Raw genomic sequence first — 23,071 nt, 5'->3', positions numbered from 1 at the left:
TAAGAAACCCTGTCTTACACAAGGTGGAAGGTGAAGGGAGACCAAGGGAGGTGTCCCTCATACTCATACCAACACACATTCTAACACACACACACACACACACACACACACACACACACACACACCATATAGAATTTTTTGCCAAAATTAAATTTTATTTCACATCGATAGAAATTGTGAAAATAAAAAAAAAAAAAAACATGACATTTTCCCACATTACAACACAAGAATTCAATGGAAAATTTCTTACCCCAAATAAAACTTTACTGGTGGGATAACTGAAGTAAGTTTACATTCTACAGAGGAAAGCAAAATAGCAAATGACTGTTTGAAATTGTTTTAAATTTAAATCCAAACATGAGCACAGGACTTCATAATTAACATTTTATCTAGTCCATACAAATGGTCTGCATGTCAGGTAGCACCAATTCATAAAGATGCTTTTTAGGATGGTCTCGAGTAGCACCCATTCATAAAGATGATTGATAGCATGGTCTCAGGTAGCACCCATTCATAAAGATGCTTGTTAGTATGGTCTCGAGTAGCACCCATTCATAACAATTCTTGTTAGCATGGTCTCGGTCAGTTAAAAAAAAAGAAGGAAACCAAAGCAATGGTTCATAAACAACCATAATTTGGCAACATATTCAGCTGCATACAGTGTATGTGTGAGTGTTCTAATCAGTCTTTATTACCTATAAATAAATTTAAATAATTTTCACCTATAGTCTAGATTCTTTAAATTCAAATTATAGCTATTTTAATGTATGCATAAGAGACATATTCTCGAACTTTTTTTAACCTAAAACGAAAATTTCAAATTAGTTCATGACCAGATAAAAATAAAAGTATTTTTCTTTTTGAACAGGTTTTGATTTTAAACATAACATATGTATACAGTAAAATGTGTATTCAAACTCTTCTATAAGATGTAACTATTTTGAATGATCTACGAGCATAGCAGAATGTGAGTAAGAGTCATTTTATTACATTATTTAAAAGAAAAGACAACAATGGTGTTTGGTTTTCCTTTGGTTACCTTGGCTATCTAATCTCAGGTTCTTGGTCACTCAAGCAGAGTCAGGTATGGGTTTCATCCTTTGATAGCCTTAAATCAAATCAGACATTGGTTGGTTGCTCCCCCAAGATTTATGCCATCACTGCATTTGCAGATTTTGCAGGCAGGACACCATTGTAAATCAAAAGGTTTGTGGCTGGGCTGGAGTTTGTGCTTTTCCTTTGGTAGCATGCAGAGTATCTTTCTGTGACAAAGATGTTAGCATGTAGGGTGAAGGATCTATGGGTACCAACTTGAGTTCTCTGTTGTTCAATGAGTCTTATCATGTTATCTTTAGCAATGGGACTTTGCCATTAGTTTATGGTGAGTGACCTGTATTCTTGGTTTTGGAAACTTAGTAAATGAAATTAATGTGAAATGGGCTTCAAAAATAAGTATCAGTGAGGTGGGGAAAGTCATACCTATAGTTTTCTAACAAGAATTCTTTGGCTATTTCATTTTTCTGCTTAAAATTTTCAGCCCTAGACCAAAAAGCTTACCAGTACCAGGCAATACTGACATTAATACATTTCCAAACCCATCGAAGATTTGTGCAGCCAATGAGCTATTCTGCTCCTTGTTTTGTTGAATCTGTTTTTGTAGTTGACTTATCTCTGAATCCATTGCTTCATATTTCCTTTTAAATCCCTCATTAAGCATCTCTTCTTGGACCTATAAAAAGAAAAATACACTTGGAAAACCATGCCTATTGAAAGTCGGAGGTTTGCACTTGGAACTCAGGGAGTTAAGGACATGTGTCTATCTCTCTACCAAAAAGGGCTCATTGATGAATTTGCCTGATACCTGGATTATTAGGGATAACATAAAGCAGCCCGGATTCCCTCTGCACCACTCAGAAGTGTGAGAGATGTCACCCAACGCCAGGCCTGGGCACTGTCCTGAGAAGTTCAGGGGCCCACCTGGCCTTACCTTTAACTTGTGTGCCAGCATCTCCTCTTGTTTTTCCAGAATGTTCTTCCTTTCTGTCTCCATTTTCTCATGCAGCTGGACTATATTTTCCTTGTAACTTCTCTCTTGAGACTCCATCACCTGTTGCAATTCCTTCTGTTTCTGTCTTAGTAGCTCCTGCTCCTTCTCAGCTGCCTCCTTCTGAGCCCGCTCAACTGTCTCACAAAAGGTTGAGAGAGGTAAGACACAAGGGTCAAGACTAAGCTCTCCCTTCTTGGGTTTGGAGACATAGCTGATTTTGAAAAATGCAAGAGGGAAATCTGAATTCTAGCCACCACATCCCCAGAACACATTTCATAATGACACCAGAAGGTTCCTGTCAGTCGCCTAGTGACCATACCTCCCTCTTGATTTTCGGTTAGCAGAGTGTGCAACCAATGTCAGAAGATCTACCTGTTCATCAGTCAGCAGGCTGAGCAGAAGCCTACCGATTGCTGTGAGAGCCAAGCCTCCCAACCCCCACATACCTTCCATGGCCTTCTGGTTAACAGTGAGGGCTTTGTCTGACTGCAGGATGGAATTCTCTATGACAATCTGTGACTGTAGGAAGCTCTGAAGAACATGATTTGCCTGGTGAAAGAAGCAGGAGAAATTGTCAGGTGACAGAAAACCCCCATCAGAGCTGTCTTCTGAGGTTTGCATGGCTGCTCAGTACACTGAGCTGCCCTACCTGTTCTTCTGTGGCCTTAAAACACATTAGGATCTCAGCCATCCCATTCCACAACTCTTAAATGTGCACAACAGTAGTACCTAATTATACCCTTATTCTGAGGATTGAATTGGAACGCGCTTTCAGGTTACTGGTGATATCTGTCATATAATGTAAGGTATTAAAGTCTGGGCATGGTGGCTCATGTCTGTAATCCTAACACCACGGAGGCTAAGGTTGTAGGATTCAAATTCAGTATCAGTCTTGTCTGGTTATATCAAGATTCCATTTCAGAACAACACAAAGGGAACTGAAACTTTATAAGACGGTGCTAAATATGTGATGATGATGATGATGATGATGATGATGATGATGATTATTGCAGCCATGCTTATAATAGTACTCACATCGTTATTTCACTCATAGTTATGGCTCACTGTTTATGCCAGGATAATTCCTCCCCTGATGTAATCAACTGACTATCTGAGGCAAGATCATCAATATCTCATGGGCAAGTGTGTCTTTGATCTTCAAATCCCATCTATTTAGCTCAGAAATAATTGCCTTGTTTAATCAATGGAACAAAATTGTTCTACTCCAGTTATAACTCTTTATTTTAAACTACTTTTGGGGAAAGACTAATTTGAGAAGAAGGATAGAGAGATATGAGGGATATGCTCATCACACCGTGTGTGTGTGTGTGTGTGTGTGTGTGTGTGTGTGTGTGTGTGAAATTTCTTAATGTAACACAGTACCATGTGCAGTATAATAATAAAATACAATGAAATTTCTAAATAAATAAAGATGAATAATTCATTCTGGATCTAGAGAAGCTGGAAGTGCATAGGTAGATATGCTCCTGCATTGCCTCACCAACAGTTGAGCTATGTTCTGAGGAAAATGACTTCCAGGCAATCCTAAACCCATCTCCCTGATGCTGTCCCCTCACCTTCACTCCCTTCCTGGGCACTTGCTCATAGTCCTGCTCAACCTTCTTCCTGGCCTCTAGGTAGAGACTGTGGCCCCCAGGAACAGAGAAAGCTCCACATGAGATGCTCTCCCTCAGGGACTCTGAGAGCTTGTCCAGTTCAGCTTGGCAGTGACTGAGAGATGCAGCTTCATTCTGTCGGGAGAAATCTTCCCTTTTTTCCACTATGGTCACCTGCCATGAGATTGTTGAGAAGTCAGCAAAGGAAACTGTTAGAGAATGGATCCAACTGTGATCTTGGGGGAAGTAATAGACTCCATCTGTCAGTCTCTGAGCAACTGTCTAACTAACCTTGGAAAGTCCCCTCCCTTACTGTGGTCAGATTCATCCCCTGTGAAATAACAAGGTCAGACGTCAGAACTGCTGGTTCTTTCAGCTACACTGAGGTGAAGCAGGGGTGAGGGAGAATGGGATAGGAGGTTTGCAGAGGAGAAACTGAGAAGGGCGATAACAGTTGAAATGGAAATAAATAAAATGACCAGTAAAAAAAACATTGAAGCTACCACTAACTGAGCAATGGGGCCTCATTAGCATGGCATTTCCTCCAGAGAGTCATGAGGAAAACGTATCTTGAAAAAGCAACTCAGCACAGTGACCAGAACCTTGTATAGGTTCATGAACCTTTCATTAATTTCTCCATGGAGGATATGGGTGTGTGGGGATTTAGCAACATGTTGTGTTGTGTAAATTACAATCCAGGGAACTCTCTTGAGTTAGGAGACTCTCTCCCGAGTTTTCAGCAGGCGAGAACTGGACTCACTTTACATCTTGTTTCTGTCCTCTGATATCCTAAGGAGAGCGGTCTAGCTTCCCTGCACCATACTTACAATCTACAAAACCAAGCTGACGCACATGTGCCTTCTCATGCTGATAGGTTCATTGAAAATTCCTCTCCACCAATGAAGAAAAAAAGTCATCAAGTCCCTGACTTTTAAGCCTGTAGAGCCCTGTCACTTACAAGAATGGAAAACGACAAGGACAAGATGGCAGCCATTAATCAATACTCCTAAAGGAGGGAATCTGGAATAAAAAAGAAGACACAGTCACACAGTACCACCAAGTTCTTCTGGAATTCCTGGTTCTCATCCTTGAAGGAGTGCTCCATGAAGACAGCGATGGCTTCCTTCTCACAGGCCGAGTGCACATCCAGCAGCTCCTGGAGCGTGTCTGTGGGGAGCCTTAGTCGCTGGGCCATCTGCTCACTGTAGTGCTCAGCTGCCTTCTGCACGGCTGCAGAGTTCTCACGTTGGGCCAGGGTTGTCACTGCGTTCTCTAAACACGGCACCGCTCCACTATTGATAGCATCCACGTAGGTTGTCACCAGGGTCGCCAGTCCTGACCAAGACACAAAATTTATGGATAAATGTCAAACTAGCTTTGGTCAATTTCACATGATTCATGAGTCGGCACTGAAGCTCACTACTTAAGCAATGAGAATGTCCTGTATGAAAGCAAAGACCTACTTTGTGGGACCCAGCCTCAAATGAAAGTGATGATCTGTTTTTCTAAACAAAAAAAAAAAAAAAACAAAAAAAAAAAAACAAAAATTTCAGGACAATAACAGAGCATTATGTGAGAGGAACAGCTTTTAGTGTGGGCATTATGTGATTATATGGAGCCATTTCATTGAAGGATATATGTATATAAGACAATAGTTAATTTGTAGGGGAGGTCATATGTATGTGTGTGTCTGTGTGTGTGTGTCTGTGTGTATATGTCTGTGTGTGTGTGCGCGCACGGTTGTATGTGTTTGTGGGTATTTGTATAGAAGCCAAATGACCTTTATCACTGCAAATACTATCCCTCATTTAAATTTTATATTTTTTCTTGAGCCTTTTTTTAAATTGAATATCTTTTATTTACATTTCAAATGTTATTCCGTTTCCTGGTTTCCCATCCATAATCCCCCTATCTTCTCCCTTCCCCCTTCTGGTATAAGGGTATTCCCCCTCCCTAACCACCTCCCCTTCCCACCTCCCCACCCTGACATTCCCCTACACTGGGAGGTCCAACCTTGGCAGGACCAAGGGCTTCTCCTCCCATTGGTGCCCAACAAGGCCATCCTCTGCTACATATGCAGCCAGGGCCATGGGTCTGTCCATGTGTACTCTTTGGATGGTGGTTTAGTCCCTGGGAGCTCTGGTTGGTTGGTATTGTTGTCCTTATGGGGTTGCAAACCCCCTTCAGCTCCTATAATCCTTTCTCTAACTCTACCATTGGGGACCCTGTTCTCAGTTCAATGGTTGGCTGCTAGCATTCGCATCTGTATTTGTCATGGTCTTGCTAAGCCTCTCAGGAGATGGCTATATCAGGCTCCTGCAAGCATGAACTTCTTGGCTTCATCAATATTGTCTAGTTTTCGTGGCTCTCTATATATGGACGGGATCCCTAGATGGGGCAGGCTCTGAATGACCATTCCAAATTTTATATTTTTTACTAATTTATCCTCCCATATATTACATCTTGACTGCTGTTTCCCCTCCCCCTTTCCCCCACCTGGTCCCTAACTATCCCCTCACCTTCTCCCTCCCCTACTCATCTACTCCTTCTCCATTTTCATTCAGCAAAGGGCAGGCCTCCCAGAGATAACAAGCAAACATGGCATATCAAATTACAATAAGATTAGGCATCTCCCCTAATATTATGGCTGAAGGAGGTAACCCACTAAAGACTGTTTCTGAAGCTCTTACCTGCTTTGAATTTTAGATTCTATTGAAACAGTCTCTCACTGGTTGAAAGTAGACAAGACTGGTCCCCAGAACCAGCCTGCCTCTGCTAGGCCCCCAGTTCCTAGTGTGTACCACCATTCTCAATTCTGTCGGTGGAATCTAGGGATGGAACTCATGTTCCCCAGACATTAAAAATCTCCCAAAAAAGCCCAGGACCAGATGGGTTTACTGCAGAATTCTATTAGACCTTCAAGGAAGACTTCATACCAATACTCTCCAAACTATTCCACAAAATAGAAACAAATGGAACACTACCCAATTGCTTCTATGAAACCACAAGTATGCTTATATCTAAACCACATGAAGATCCAACAAAGAAAGAGGACTTTAGACCAATTTCCCTTATGGATATAATGCAAAATTACTCAATAAAATTCTCACAAACCAATCCAAGAACATATCAAAATGATCAACCATTGTGATAAGTAGGTTTCACCTCGAGGATGCATGAATGGTTCAATATTCAGATATCCATCACTATATAAACAAACTCAAAGGGAAAAAATATGATCATATGATTAGATGCTGAGAAAACATTGAACAAAATTCAACACCATTTCATGTTAAAAGTCTTGGAAAGATCAGGAATTCAAGGCCTCATACAGAAACATAGTAAAAGCAATATACAGCAAACCAGTAACCAACATCAAATTAAATGGAGAGAAATTTGAAGCAATCCCACTAAAATCACGGACTAGACAAGGCTGCCCACTATCTCCCTAATTATTCAATATAGTACTCGAAGTCCTAGCCAGAGCAATCAGACAATGAAAGGAGATCAAAGGGACACAAATTGGAAAAGAAGAAGTCAAAATATCACCATTTGCATATGATATGATAGTATACTTAAGTGGCCACAAAAATTCCACCAGAGAACTCCTAAACCTGATGAACGACTTCAGCAATGTGACTGGATATAAAATTAACTCAAACTAATCAGTAACCTTCCTCTACTCATAGGATAAACAAGCTGAGAAAAAAATTAGGGAAACGACACCCTTCACAATAGTCACAAATAATATAAAATACCTTGGGGTGCCTCTAACCAAGCAAGTGAAAGATCTGTATGACAAGAACTTCAAGTCTCTAAAGAAAGAAAATGAAGATCTCAGAAAATGGAAAGATCTCCCATGCTCATGGATTGGCAGGTATATAGTAAATATAGTAAAAATGAGCATTTACCGAAAGCAATCTAGAGATACAATGCAATCCCCAACAAAATCCCAGGTCAATTTTTCACACAGTTAGAAAGAGCAATTTGCAAATTCATTTGGAATAACAAAAAACCCAGGATATTGAAATCTATCCTCAACAATAAAAGAACTTCTGGGGGACTCACCATCCCCAACATCCAGCTGTATTATAGAGCAATAGTGATCAAAACTACCTGGTATTAGTACAGAGACAGACAAGTAGATCATTGGAATAAAACTGAAAAGCCAGAAATGAATCTACACACCTATGGCCACTTCATCTTCAACAAAGGAATTAAAACCATCCAGTGGAAAAAAGACAGCATTTTCAGCAAATGTGTTGGTTCAACTGGTGGTCAGCATGGAGAAGAATGCAAATTGATCCATTCTTATCACCCTGTACAAAGTTCAAATCCAACTGGATCAAGGACCTCCACATCAAACCAGATACATTCAAACTAATAGAAGAAAATGTAGGGATGAGTCTCAAACACATGGGCACTGGGGAAGTTTTCCTGAACAAAAAACCAATGGCTTATGCTCTACGATCAAGAATCGACAAATGGGATCTCATAAAACTGCAAAGCTTCTGTAAGGCAAAGGTCACTGTTGTTAGGACAAAACAGCAACCAACAGATTGGGAAAAGATCTTTACCTATCCTACAACTGATAGAGGGCTTATATCCAAAATATACAAAGAACTCAAGAAGTTAGACTGCAGGGAGACAAATAACCCTATTAAAAATGGGGTTCAGAGGTAAACAAAGAATTCACAGCTGATGAGTGCCGAATGGCTGAGAAACACCTAAAGAAATGTTCAACATCTTTAGTCATAAGGGAAATGCAAATCAAAACAATCCTGAGATTTCAACTTACACCAGTGAAAATGGCTAAAATAAAAAACTCAGGTGACAACAGATCCTGGCAAAGATGTGGAGAAACAGGAACCATTATTGGTGGGATTGCAAGCTGGCACAACCATTCTGGAAATCAGTCTGGAGGTTCCTCAGAAAATTGGACAGAGTACTACCTGAGGACCCAGGTATACCACTCCTGGACATATACTCAAAAGATGCTCCAACATATAACAAAGACACGTGCTCCACTATGTTCATAGCAGCCTTATTTATAATAGCCAGAAGCTGGAAAGAACACAGATGCCCTTCAACAGAGGAATGGATACAGAAAATGTGGTACATCTACACAATGGAATATTACTCAGCTATCAAAAACAATGACTTTATGAAATTCATAGGCAAATGGATGGAACGTGAAAATATCATCCTGAGTGAGGTAACCCAATCACAGAAAAACACACATGGTATGCACTCATTGATAAGTGGATATTAGCCCAAATGCTTGAATTACCCTAGATGCACAGAACACATGAAACTCAAGAAGGATGACCAAAATGCAAATGCTTCACTCCTTCTTTAAAAGGGGAACAAGAATACCCTTGTCAGGGATTAGGGAGGTAAAGTCTAGCACAGAGGCAGAAGGAACACCCATTCAGAGCCTGCCCCACATGTGGCCCATACATACAGCCACCAAACTAGATAAGACGGATGAAGCAAAGAAGTGCAGGCTGACAGGATCCAGATGTAGATCTCTCCTGAGAGACACAGCCAGAATACACCAAATACATAGGCGAATGCCAGCAACAAACCACTGAATTGAGAACGGGACCCATGTTAAAGGAATCAGAGAAAGAACTGGAAGAGCTTGAAGGGGCTCGAGACCCCATATGAACAACAATGCCAAGCAACCAGAGCTTCCAGGGAATAAGCCACTACCTAAAGACTATACATGGACTGACCCTGGACTCTGACCTCATAGGTAGCAATGAATAGCCTAGTAAGAGCACCAGTGGAAGGGGAAGCCCTTGGTCCTGCCAAGACTGAACACCTACTGAGCGTGATTGTTGGGGGGAGGGTGGTAGTGGGGGGAGGATGGGGAGGGGAAGCCCATATAGAAGGGAAGGGGGAGGGGCTAAGGGGATGTTTGGCCCAGAAACCGGGAAAGGGAATAACAATCGAAATGTAAATAAGAAATACTCAAGTTAATAAAGATAAAAAAAACAAGAACCAATGGCTTATGCTATAAGATCAAGAATCAAAAAATGGGACTTCATAAAATTGTAAAGTTTCTGTAAGGCAAAGGACACTTTCATTAACAACCAACAGATTGTGAAAAGATCTTTATCAATCTTACATCCAATAGAGGGCTAATATCTAATATATACAAAGAACTCAAGAAGTTAGACTCTAGAGAATCAAATAACACTATTAAAAATGGGGTATAGAGCTAAAGAAATAATTCTCAATTGAGGAATATTGAATGCCTGAGAAGCACCTAAAGAAATGTTCAACACCCTTAATCATCAGGGAAATGCAAATCAAAACAACCCTGAGATACCACCTAATACCAGTCAGAATGGCTAAAATAAAAAACTCAGGTGACAACAGATCCTGGCAAAGATGTGGAGAAACAGGAACCATTATTGGTGGGATTGCAAACTTGCACAACCATTCTGGAAATCAGTCTGGAGGTTCCTCAGAAAATTGGACAGAGTACTACCTGAGGACCCAGGTATACCACTCCTGGGCATATACCCAAAAGATGCTCCAACATATGACAAGGACGCATGCTCTACTAAGTTCATCGCAGCCTTATTTATAATAGTCAGAAGCTGGAAAGAACCCAGATATCCTTCAACAGAGGAATGGATACTAAAATTGTGGCACATTTACCCAATGGAGTACTATACAGTTATTAAAAACAATGACTTCATGAAATTCATAGGCAAATGGATGGAACTAGAAAATATCATCTGGAGTGAGGTAACCAAGTCACAAAAGAACACACATGGTATGCATTCATTGATAAGTGAATATTAGTCCAAAATCTTCGATTACCCAATATACAATCCACAGACCACATGAAGCTCAAGAAGGACGACCAAAGTGCAGATGCTCAATTCCTTCTTAAAAGGGGGAACAAAAATATTCATAGGAGGAGATATGGAGACAAAGTTTGGAGCAAAAACTGAAAGAAAGGCCATCCAGGGACTGCCCCTTCTGGGGACCCAGCCCATATAGAGCCACCAAACCCAGACAATATTGCTGATGCCAAGAAGTGCAAGCTGATAGGAGCCTAATATAGCCGTCTCCTAAGAGGCTCAGCCAGAGCATGACAAATACAGAGGTTGATTGATGCTCACAGCTAACCACTGAATTGAGAACAGGGTCCCAAATGGTAGAGTTAAAAAAAGGATTGAATGAGCCAAAGGGGTTTGCAACCCCATAAAAAACAATATCAACCAACCAGAGCTCCCAGGGACTAAACCACCATCCTGAGAGTACACATGGACAGACGCATGGCTCCAGCTGCATATGTAGCAGAGGATGGCCTTGTTGGGCACCAATGGAAGGAGAAGCCCTTGCTCCTGCTAAGTCTAGATGCCCCAATGTAAGGGAATGTCAGGGTGGGGAGGAGGGGAATATCTTTATAGAAGGGGGAGGGGACTAGGGTAGGGAGTTTATGGACTGGAAACCAGGAAAAGGGATAACATTTGAAATGTAAATAAAAAGTTCCAATTTAAAAAAAGAAAGACAGAAAGAAAAGGAGCAAGCTGAGAAAGGAAATATATGGTAGAGTTTCTCCCCTAGCCAAGATTCATCGGTCTAGGAATCAAGGGATGGAAAAGGGAACAGTTCCATTTACTATCACTCCTAGTGACCCACTGGGAAAGGTTTTGCTTCCTGTCCCCATAACTCTTAGAAGAAGGAGGAGGAGGAGGAGGAGGAGGAGGCAGAAGAAGCAGAAGAAGCAGCAGAAGCAAAAGAAAAAGAGGAAGAAGAAGAAGAAGAAGAAGAAGAAGAAGAAGAAGAAGAAGAAGAAGAAGAAGAAGAAGAAGAAGAAGAAGAAGAAGAAGAAGAAGAAGAAGTCTTGCTTCTCAGTTAAGCACTCTATTGACTGAGCCATCATCCTAGCCCAAAATACTGATTTTTTTTTAAATCTCAAACTCACATTAACTTTTAGCAACCTTAGTCTCTTATCTACTTTGGAACCGTCTTTTTCAGCCAAGCAAAGAAATGTGTCCTTTACATGACTTCAAACACAGCTATTCCCTCTTTAATCCTTGTCTTGCTTCTTTGATCATGAGCATCTACTGTGTATTAGATTTCAGTAAAGCCCCACATAGAGAGACAATATTTCTCTTACATTTTTTGTCCTTCTTAGAAAATAGTTTTCTGAGTAGCATGAACAATTGTTTCTTTGTTCACATCAGATACTAACATATAATTAACATTTTACAATACACAATTTTAAAGTAAACAGATATTAACCAGGGCAAGGGTAACTCACTGTTTCCATTGACCATGATTCCCTCTTTCAAGGTCTTGGCCTTTGCATTGGAGAAGATATACGAACAGAATACATTTGATTGCTCTCGGAAATTGTGATCCAACTCGTCCTCTGGCATTTCTTCAACATGGACTAAGAGTTCTTTTTCTTTTATAGGTCGATCAAAGACAAAGCACTTCCGTCTTGGAAAGAAGTGCCGGATGCATTCCCTGGGCAAGTTAGAATTTTGGGCTTTGAGACTCCTGCCTGTAAAACACATAAAAATGAAATATATTCTTTAAAAGGACAGTCTTCAGGCTAGGAGCCCAGTGTTTTCCTTTCCAGAGAACGTGGGATCACAGCTGTTCTTTTATTGCTCTGTCTGCTGTAATGTTCCCACATGACCACTCCTCATTTGGGCATCTACAACAGTGGTTCTCACCCTCTGGGTCACGATCCCTTTGGAAGTCAAATGGCCATTTCACAGGGGTCATTGAAGAACATTGGAAAAACACAGATATTTACACTATGGCTCATAACAGTAGCCAATTTACAGTTATAAAGTAGAAATGAAAGAATCTTAAGGTTGGAGGCAACCACAACATGAGGTACTATATTAAAAAGGTTGCAGCAGTAGAAAGATTGAGAACCACTGATCTAAGACTAGGCAAAGAGCAAAGAAGTAATGGTGAAGATCAAGAGCACCATTCATCCTTGGGATGAGGGCAACTAATCTTTGGTCTTCCTAGTACTTGGCAAGGTCGCAGTGAATTAAGAATTTAAGAAACATTTACTGGATAATTAACTAATGAAACCAAAGTGTTAGAAGTAGTTATCTGATTTTCCTGTATCCTTTTCAGAAATGAATTTGGACCATGAAACATAGTGATGTGGAGAGGAATAAGATGCTACCAGGAAGAATGAAAGTTGACATAACATACCATGTTAGGACAGAAAAGCACACTTATCAGCTTCCTGTACAGATACACCATAAATACACTCAGGATTCTGTGCCTTGCCAATTATGAGGAATAATATTAATTGACTATAATGTAAAGACCTCTGAGAAATAGAGCAATCCCATGCCACCCAAGCATTCAATGAATGTCTGTTGAAAGAAAAAAATATGAATGAATAAATAAAATCACTGAGAGACCCCTCTCAAGAGATAAATACTGTATATTCAATAAATTTCTAATGTCAGATATATTAGCTGTAGGGCTTTCAAGAGAAGAGGCAGATGTTATAAGAAAGGTAAAATAAAAGATTTGAGTCTTGATGAGAGGAAATATCAATGTTTTTCTTAACTATTTATAATATATTCTCTCTCTAAAGAAAAAATCTTAAGTAGTCAAGTAGTAGTGAAATACACTGTACAAAAGAATTAGAACCTGGAGTAGATCAGTTCATTTTATGAAATTTTATGTGATCTGTGAACTCTCTCTGAGTGTGTGTGTGTGTGTGTGTGTGTGTGTGTGTGTGTGTAGAAAGATACATATAGATAGATTAGATAGATAGATAGATAGATAGATAGATAGATAGATAGATAGATAGATAGATGACAGATAGACATACATACATATATAGCTAAGGTTAGTACACACACATATATATGTAGAGAGAATATATAGAGATAGATAGATAGATAGATAGATAGATAGATAGATAGATAGATAGATAGATAGATAGATAGATAGACAGACAAACACAGAAATCCTTTATAATGTATGGGGTGTGGACATTATAGAATATATTCCCATCCAACTACCTTTTCCCACTATTAGTTGGCTTGAGACCATTAGGTCCACCATTTGTGCCTCATTGTTCACCCTTGCTCTTAAACTCCAGCAGCTGAATATGCTCCAGGATAATAACCATGGAAAATGTTTACCAACTGCTTTTCAGCTTTCATCAGTTTATTGTTGGCTTAGAGCTCATGTCAGTGTCAAATCAACATTTATGTCACCTTCTGAATGAGATAGCTAGAGCCCTTCCCACCCAAGCTAGGCTTTGATACCTGGGATTAGCTTCAGGGCATTCTCCAGGTACTCGTCTGCTGTGATGACACGTCCATCTAACTTCAGCTCCAGAACGAAATCTCGAACAACCCAGATAAAGTCTGGGAAGAAACCTACAAACTCATCAGAGTCATCTATTTCTTCAGATCGTGGGGTGGATTTTGTCCTGATCAGCTCTGTCAGTTCTGTGACATAGCTGGGATCTTAGCTAAGGAATAAAAGGCACCACTCTACCCTCCCCAGATTTCTCTTACAAATCCATTTTATAAGTCCCAACTACCAGTCTTAGGGTTTGAATTCCCTCACAAAACATAACCAAGAAGCAAGCTGGGGATGAAAGGGTTTATTCAGCTCAACTTCCACATTGCTGTTCATCAATGAAGGAAGTCAGGACAGGAACCTGGAGGCAGGAGCTGAGGCAGAGACCATGGAGGGTGCTGCTTACTGGATTGCTTTCCATGGCTTGCTCAGCGTGTTTTGTTATAGAACTCAGGATTAATTAATGGCCCAGGGCACCACCCACAATGTGCCCTCCCACCCTTGATCACTAATTAAGACAATGCCTTACATCTGGATCTCATGGAGGCATTTCCTCATGATTTCCTCTGTGGTAACTTCAGCTTTGTGACACACAAAACCAGCCAGTACAATACCCTTTTCCTAAATCCTAAGAACTGAATAATATACGCAACATGCCCAGTTGTCACTAGATTAAGTCAATGAAACATGGCATTTTGGTCCCTGGAAGGATACTGCAGCTGCTCCAGGGCCTGGTGGTTGATGGTGCTCATGCTATTGTAGACAAAGGTGCTGCTCAGAAGCACGGCCAGGGCGAAGATCCACGAGTCATTCTTAGGGTCACACTGGAGAGCACATAAGGGAAAACGATTTCAGACTCTAACCTGCACTTTTTCATCAATTTGTTTATTAGCTGCTTACGAAGAAACACATCAAAATAACAGGATGAAAAATAACAAATTCATAATTCCTTTTCAATATTGAAACAGACCTTTGCCAGCTTCCACAAGCGAAATCAATGACACAGACACAATATGAAAAATGCTTGCTATAGTAGTTAAATATGATGAAATGGTGGGCATAATATTAACATACCGTTCTATTAACAGTTCCTTAATTACATCATATTAGAGACAGGAATAGTTACTGAAATTCAACTACTATTCATGGAACGTCTACAAAACATCATACACTACATTTAGCTGTGTGAATGCAAATTTTCATATAACAATGGGGATGGGGAAAAAGTCCTGTAAATATAGATATACAACCATGATGGTCATCTGTGGCAAAAGTAGAATGAAATGCTAATAGAGAAGAAAATAATTAATTTTAATGACTGTAATTGGGATAGCAATGGTATAAAAACAGCCTTTTTAAAATAATTACTAGTGGGTGTAATTATAGATTTAAATAAATCACACATGTGGGAAGATTAAAACTCAGTAATTAAAAAATCGTAAAGCACAGGCCATATGAATGCATTGCACATGTATTTTGTTTGAGGACTTGGAAGTTGGGGCAAGAAATCAAGATTCGAGGTAAGATGTGATGCTGTGAAGGCCAGGCAAAGAGAATTCGATTCTATCCTGTCCAGAAACTTGAGAGCCAGTGAGTCAAACCCTATCATCATGGTATACTATGGTATACCCCTTGTTCGTGGGCATAATATGGATTTAGGGTTTATTAGATGTGATGCAGCAGGCAGGAAATCTTTTATATTCTGAGGGCATAGTTTTTCAAATGCCCACTTTTATATCCCTGAAAAACACTAAATTCAGATCAATAGAAGCAAAGCTTAGGTCAGACACCAACTTGCTTGCACAAGGATTCATCTTGGTTTAATACAGAGTTGGTGACTGGGAGTTGTAGTCCATAGTATGAAACACTGGGATTCAGCTTCTCAACAGATATCGACTGAACTGCATTATTTACACAAGTGTCAAGATAAGACTATCCCTCATTACGACAAAGAATTTGAGTTCATCAAAGGAGCACCTTCACCAAGGGAAGCAGCTTATTCTCCTTACAAGCAACTTGGTTGCAATTCTTTTGTTGGACTAAAGCAACAGTCAAATGATCCACAGAGAACCAAGACCAGACTTACCTTTTCCACATCACCTAAGCCCTCTGTGTCCAGGAGCACGAGTGTGAATTTGGGCTTGCAGGGGTGAGGCACACACCACATCCAGATGCCCTTAGTTTCAGACCTAACTGTGGTGCCCAAATTGAAGCCTGTATGAGAGAATATGAGAGCAACATGGATTTCTATGAATTCTTAGAACATAGGAGGCAGAGGTTCCACTCATAACAGTGCTGTGCTTGTTCAGGTACAAGGTATTAGGAGGGAAAGAATAGGTGCACGGTCTATAAAGGAAGAAGAAAGTAGGGAACCAGGGCAAATTGTCAAGAGAGCAGTAAGAAGAAAACAGAATGTTCTCGTTTTTGAAAGACTTGAGTGTGCATTGTACAAAGCAAGACATGCAAATTGCAAGACGTGAAGAGCTGTTCCCCCTTGTCTGAAAGCCAGTGGAACCAAGCCAAGTTTACCACATTAGCAAAATTTAAAATCAGACACAATTTTTGTAAAGGAGTATAGAATATTGTATTGCTATAAATAAACATATAAACTACACACAAACTTTAAAGACCAATATGATGTCATCAAGGAACACTGCACATGCAAATGTCCTGCCATCTACAGATCCTCTTCTGGTTGTGTTACAGAAAGAGAAGTTCATGCAAAAATGTGGCAATACAAGTTTATGTGTGAAACCCTTGTCCTCCGAAATAAGTTCTAGAAATAAATCAGTGCTCACCACAATAAATAATGCTATCCTTATAATGGCATGGTATGAAATTAAAAATAAGTAATTTAATAATACTTATGACAAGCTGGATGAATCTTATAAATTTGTTGAGCCACTGGCATCAGGACACTTCCAATATAGATATTCTGATACACTAAAATATACATATACATTTTATATAAATATTTGTATATATGTACACTCCTTAAAAAGTTTAATAGTAGGTCAAAGTGAACTGATTTTTATAGATACATACTTAGATTTTTATAACTGTTTTGGAAATCAGTGGGGGAAGTTTCATGAAAATGAGGAGTCTTGGAAGACTATAAGGTGACATGAAATGACATTTGAACGTTCACAAAGTTTAACATTTTGACCTGGTCTGTAAAGAAATAAGAAATCATTCTCTCCTCCCTCCTCCCTCCTCCTCCTGTTCTCTCTCCTTCCTTCTGTCCCACCTCCTCTCCCTCTTCTTCTGTTCTCACTCCTTCCTCCTTCTCTCCCTTCCTCTCTTTCTCCTCCCTCTCTCTCTCCCTCCCCCTCTCTCCTCCTGTTCTCTCTCCTCCATCCCTCCTATCCTGCCTCACAGAGGCAGCCCTTCCTCCCTTTCTTGCTTCCTTCCATCATTCCATCTTCTGTATTTTAATAAACAAATACAATGAATTGCATTCGCATTGACTCCATGATAAGCAAGACGAGAGAAGGAGGAAACATGATGGGGCTTGACCTGGGCAGAAGAGAATGATCTCTTTGCATTGCCAATGATTCCAAATGGCCTCTGTCCTGTCTGTGGATGGCACTCACCATGGTTCTGTCCGGCCAAGCGGTTCATCAGGTAGGACTTCCCCGTACGGTACAGTCCTACAATGGCCACCACCACCACAGGCTGAGTGATCCTCTCAAGAATGTTTATAGCTTTGGGGTTCACCCTCAGCTCTTCATTCTCATTTTCCACTAGACAAATGGGAGCCTCCATGCTGCTAGCAGATGCCATGGTAACCTGTGAACACCAAAATGCCTTCTCAGTTAAATATGAAATCTCCAAGCCACTTCTTGTGGCACGCCAATGTGTCTGTGCAATGGATGCTTCCATTTAGGATTATTGGTCTTTGTTGTTGGGTTTGTGTGACAATGTTTCAGGAGTCTCTCTGGAATAAGCACTTTCAAAGCAACAGGAGTGGAAGAGGGGAGATGGATTCACCAGTGACCCAAAGCCAGGATGGCTCCTGAAGGCTTCTGTCCAGAGTCCAGTTTCCAGTTTCGTGTTATAATCTAAGACCCCAAGGTGTGGGGAGAAGGCAGGCAAAGGTTGTTGTTGTTGTTTGGTATTGAGGGGTTTTTCCAGAAGCATACATGACAGTCAAGTTTTGGCTTTACAAAGACATATATTACATTTGACTGGTGTAAGCTTTTTTTGATTGGGTTAAGGGCAATGGCTTTTAGCTCTTTCTCTAGTTGTTCTGTACTAGGGATCAGAGTGAAGCCCTGCTTGGCAACAAGCACAGCTGAGAGCAGTGCTTTAAGCAAATCCGATAATAGGTCATTTTCACCTTATTCCACTCCAACAAGGTCTCATGTAGCACAGGCTAGCTAGCATCAAGCGCTCTATGTGGATAGGCTGCCCTTGAACACCCAATCCTGTCACAGAGTCTCCTGATCTCCTGGGATTACATAAAGGCATCATCACACTTGGCTTTCCCATTGTGATTTTTCAGGGGTGACATTTTACATTTTAGGGTTTTCTGTTATTGTTCTTGTTTTGTTTTCTTGGTAGGATCCCAAAAAGCTCAAAATGCCACCTAATTTTTTTATTTTAATATTTATTTACTTGTTTGTTTGTTTGTTTTTATTTTAATATTTATTTACTTGTTTGTTTATATATTCTCTTATAAGTGGATAGTAGCCATAAAATACAGACATCAAGCTAGCTACACTCCACAGAACCAAAGAAGCTAAACAAGAAGGAAAAATCTCACTTAGAAGGGGGAAGAAAATAGTAGTAAGAGGCAGGTGGAGGGAAGGAACTAGGATGGGGGGAATGAGGAGAAGAATAGGGGGGTTTCAGGATCAGGTGTGGGGAAGGACAGGGGAGATGACTCGATGGCTATGAAAATAAATAGAAATCTGCAACTGAGTGTCTCTAGGAGGAGACATAGACCTAGGATAAGGAAGGCGCCCAAGAATCAATGGGGGTGACGTTAGCTGTGACTCACAACATAGGGGATGTAGAACCTGAAAAGAGTTCCTCCTGTAGCCAGGCAGAAACCCCAGTGTAGCAATAGAGACACCAACCCACCCACAAAATTTTCAACCCAAAATATACCCTGTCTTCAAGAAATCAGTCACAGGGGATGGAACAGAGACTGAGGGAATGGTCAACCAATAACCAGACCAACTTGAGACCCATTCCGTTGGGGAGCAGGGGGCAAGCACCAATCCCTGACACTATTAACGATATTCTGTTATTTTGAAGGCATGTTGTCCTAGGTTGCACGCAGCAGCTGACTCTGACAGATAGATACCCACAGCCAAACAGTAGATGGACCTGGGGGCTCTGAAGGAAGAATAAGAGGAAGGATTGCAGGTCGAGGGATAGAGATTCCTTATCACACATTGTCTATAACATGTTTGTTATGTAGTGGCACCGAGCCCCACCCCCATAGCACCTGCCTAGAGGGAGGCACGGTTCTCTACAGTGGCTGTCTTAGTAGTGAGGTGGTTTGAATGAAAACCCCCCTCCCCCATAGGCTCATAGGGGGTGGCATTATTTGAAAAGATTAGGACCTGTAACCTTGTTGGAGAAAATGTGTTATTGGGGTTTGGGAGAAAGAGGGCTCTGAGGTTTCAGAAACTCAAGCCAGGCCCAGCGTTTTTGGTTTTTTTGGGTTTTTTTTTTCTTCCTATTGCCTGCCAATCCAGATCTCAGCTCCTTCTGCAGCACCATGTCTACCCGTGCACTGCCATGCACCACCCCCCCACCATGCTGATAATGAACTGAACCTCTGAACTGTAAGCCAGCCCCAATGAAATGTTTTCCTTTATAGGAGTTGCTGTGGTCCTGGTGTCTCTTCACAACAATGAAACCCTAACTATGACCTACAGTACCACAAGAAAAGATGCTACAGGCACGTAGATAAGCAAGGATAAGACGAAGCTATCTTTGTTTGCTGTCAATAGGCTTTTGTATGAAAATCCCAGGGAACCCATGTACTATTCTTACAACTAATCAGTGAATTTCCCAAGGCCAAAAGACACAAGGTCAACGTGTTAGTTACTTTTCTCCAACAAAAATACTTAGCAGAAGCAATTTAAGAAAAGAAAGCTTATCTGGTGTCTTAAGATTTTATTGCTACATTGGAGATATGGGACCTGAAGAGGCCACCTCCCATTCCAGGCAGGAGCCCCAGTGGAGCAATAAAGATACCAACCCACACACACGACTTTCAGCCCAAAATTTATCCTATCTAAAAGAAATGCAGACACCAGGGAGGGAGCAGAGACCGAGGGAATGGCCAACCAATAACTGGTCCAACTTGAGACTCATCCCATGGGTAAGCACCAGTCCCTGACATTATTAATGATAGTCTGTTATGCTTATAGACAAGAGCATGCTGTCCTATGTATTAAACACTACTGTATCTCCTTTTCACATATGTAGGAGGTCATGCTTAGGAATGAGTGCTTAGGAAGTCTATAAGCTACCCAGTTGAGCAGGGAGTAAACACCAACTTGCCCGTCTCCCTTTGATAGATCCTCCTACCAATACTTCCCTGATAGAACCAACTTCCCCACTTCACCTTTTCCCAATTTAAAATTTTGTTAATTGGGAAATACCAACTCTCCATTGATTCATGGCATGTCATTATGATATAAAGTGCACTCTGGCTGCCGTATGTCCTCTGGTGGCATCTTAAAAACTATAGGTGTTTCTTACTTAACATCAGTTTAGGGTAGGTGTCGAGTGGGAAATGTAAGCTCACCTTAAATTCCGTAAAAGACACTACCTTAATGACCAGTTCTATCTATATTAGAAATATATGGATGAACATGTTATTTTTTTCCTTCCTGCTCTCATGCATATCTGAGTTATTATCCCAACTAAGAAGCTTCACATCCACATTAAATAAGTAGAACTGCGTAGCTGAGATTGGTCTTGTAAATTATCCACGGTTTCCAAAGGCAGCCTAAGTCGCACGGAAAACAGTAAAAACTGCCTCCGCCCTAGATTTTTCACGAGCTCGAAAACCTGTGAAACGGTTCACAATGCACCAAGGGGCTCCGGCTTTCTTGCTTTTTTTAATTTTGAATAATAAGAATGGAACTGACTCCCTCAGTCCCCATCCCCACCCCTCACCGCAGGGCGCGAGAGTGCACTGGTATCACAGGAGTGCACCAGAACTCATTGGGAATTCGACAAGGGGTGGCTCTGTTTCCTATTTCTTCAACTCCAGGCTGAGCACACAGCGCCCAGCACCCCAGCACCCCAGCACTGCGGTAGATGAGGAGGAAGCTCTGCCTGTAACCTGGGGTTAGGTCCCTCAGAACTAAAAAGGACTTCGCGCTGTTAGTGGAAGCAGTGCACGGAAATGGGTAACCCGCGGGAATGGGTAGCCCTGGGCTGATATTCCGGTTAGAACCGCTCATCGACCCCCGCATCCCCCCCACCCCCACGCCTGGCTGTGGCGACTGCACCGGAGTAGCTGCAACTCCAGTACTAAGCAACTCTGTCCACATACCCTGAGGCCACCAAGCGGCTTCTGATCTCAGTCATCCATCCGCTAGTGACATCTTTCACCCAGCGTGGAGTTTGTGCCCTGGGACCTCGGGACCTCCCTGAAGCTCCTCAGGAGATGTGTGTGTAGGGTACCCAGTTGCAGGGAACTCACCTACCTGCACCGGAAGATTCTCTGCTTCCTGGGCTCAGCTCCCTAGGCTTGCTGCTGCAGCGCCTGATTCCTCCAAAAAGCTCTATACTTAAACGTTAGAGTCAAGCCGGATATGGCAAGCATTTAGTTGTGGGGACAGAGAACTGAAATTGAAACTACAAAGGCTTATGCTTACTTTCTGAGAAGATTTTGCACCGTTTCCAGGAAAGAAAACGGAATCTGTAAACAAGAGGAAAGTTCAGTCTTCCCTGACAGATGGATGGTCAGACGAAAACCACTCCCTGATTCTCTAAATCCTGACATTTACTGGGAAATAACAGAATGTTGCAACAGGAAACTGTCTCCAAGAGGTTGATGCAGATAAACGTTTTCAGTTTAAAACTTAGCAACACATGCATGATATTAATACTGTACATATTAAGAGGGTAATCTGTATGATGCAGATTGTGTTAACACAGCTGCCCCTTCAAACAGCTAACATTTCCTTTTGAGATGTGTACCACAATCACCATCATTTACTTCACTGTGAAGCAGCACATCTGAGCTCTGGCTTCTCCCTCCTATCCATCCCCCCAGGCATCAGCTTGCTATGTCTCCTACTATATGGAGTTTTTTAAAGGCAAAACCGAAATGGATTACAACAGATGTTTTGGGGAAGAAAAAAAAAATCTTTGTCTTAAGTGACTTTGTCCAGATGCCTGCTAACATAAAACACACATTGAACTGTAATCTTTGGTTGCTTAAGCGTTATTTTTTTAAATGCAAAATATTTTATTGTTTCGTTTTCTTGTTTCTTTAAAGGAAGTGAAAAGAAGTTTGCTTATTTTTGTTTGTTTGTGTTACTAGGTGATTTTATTGTCTGCTAATTCTGCCTTTCCTGATCAGTTTCCTGCTCTGCTCTGTGGCAAAAACAGGCTGACAGTTTCAGCTGTCTTCTGTTGACGGGCAGCTATCTATCCCACATCAGACTTCTCTTTGCCCAGGTTTCCAAAGGTTGCTATGTATGCCTGTGGGTTCTGAACGGCACTAACTATGTGCCTGACAGCCTGTGACAGCCACTAAGCATGGGATAAGTGGTAGTATGAATAATCAATCCATGAGATTTCACTCTGCCCCTGGACGGCCTCACAATCCTGCACTTTCCCTGTGGCTTTGAAGTTAATTAGGAACGTAATTTCTTGACAAATCAAATTTTGTTTCAATTTTCTTTTTTTTTATTTTGTATTAGATATCTTTCTTTACTTACATTTCAAATGTTATTCCCCTTCCTGGTTTCTGGTCCATAAGCCCCCATCCCCTCCACTCCCCTCCCCCATACAGGTATTCCCCTATACATCCCCCTTATTGCCCCCCATATTCCCCTACACTGGGGTCCAACTTTGGCAGGACTAAGGGCTTTCCCTTCCC

General features: G+C 41.2%; 1 protein-coding gene across 3 annotated transcripts; it reads right to left on the bottom strand.

Annotated features, from left to right (window-relative positions):
* Nucleotides 1-134: 134 nt before the first annotated feature.
* On the bottom strand, nucleotides 135-21,893 carry Gbp7 (guanylate binding protein 7). Of its 3 annotated transcripts, none has more exons than XM_039103864.2 (11): nucleotides 21,665-21,893; nucleotides 17,583-17,778; nucleotides 16,076-16,203; nucleotides 14,704-14,813; nucleotides 13,950-14,146; nucleotides 11,954-12,199; nucleotides 4,718-4,998; nucleotides 3,625-3,837; nucleotides 2,494-2,596; nucleotides 1,988-2,181; nucleotides 135-1,729 (listed from the first exon to the last, which is right to left on the bottom strand). In XM_039103864.2, the coding sequence occupies exons 2-11, from the start codon at nucleotides 17,770-17,772 to the stop codon at nucleotides 1,508-1,510; spliced, it is 1,884 nt and encodes a 627-aa protein (XP_038959792.1). In that variant the 5' UTR covers nucleotides 17,773-17,778; nucleotides 21,665-21,893; the 3' UTR covers nucleotides 135-1,507. The 3 variants fall into 3 exon arrangements, with proteins under 3 accessions (XP_038959792.1, NP_001396037.1, XP_038959793.1); NM_001409108.1 differs by having other exon boundaries at nucleotides 21,669-21,778; XM_039103865.2 differs by having other exon boundaries at nucleotides 21,515-21,666.
* Nucleotides 21,894-23,071: the final 1,178 nt, after the last annotated feature.

This window comes from Rattus norvegicus, chromosome 2 (assembly GCF_036323735.1).
Source record: "Rattus norvegicus strain BN/NHsdMcwi chromosome 2, GRCr8, whole genome shotgun sequence".
Lineage (NCBI taxonomy): Eukaryota > Metazoa > Chordata > Mammalia > Rodentia > Muridae > Rattus > Rattus norvegicus.
Note: the sequence above shows the minus strand (reverse complement) of the source record. Positions and strands in the feature narration are given on the sequence as shown.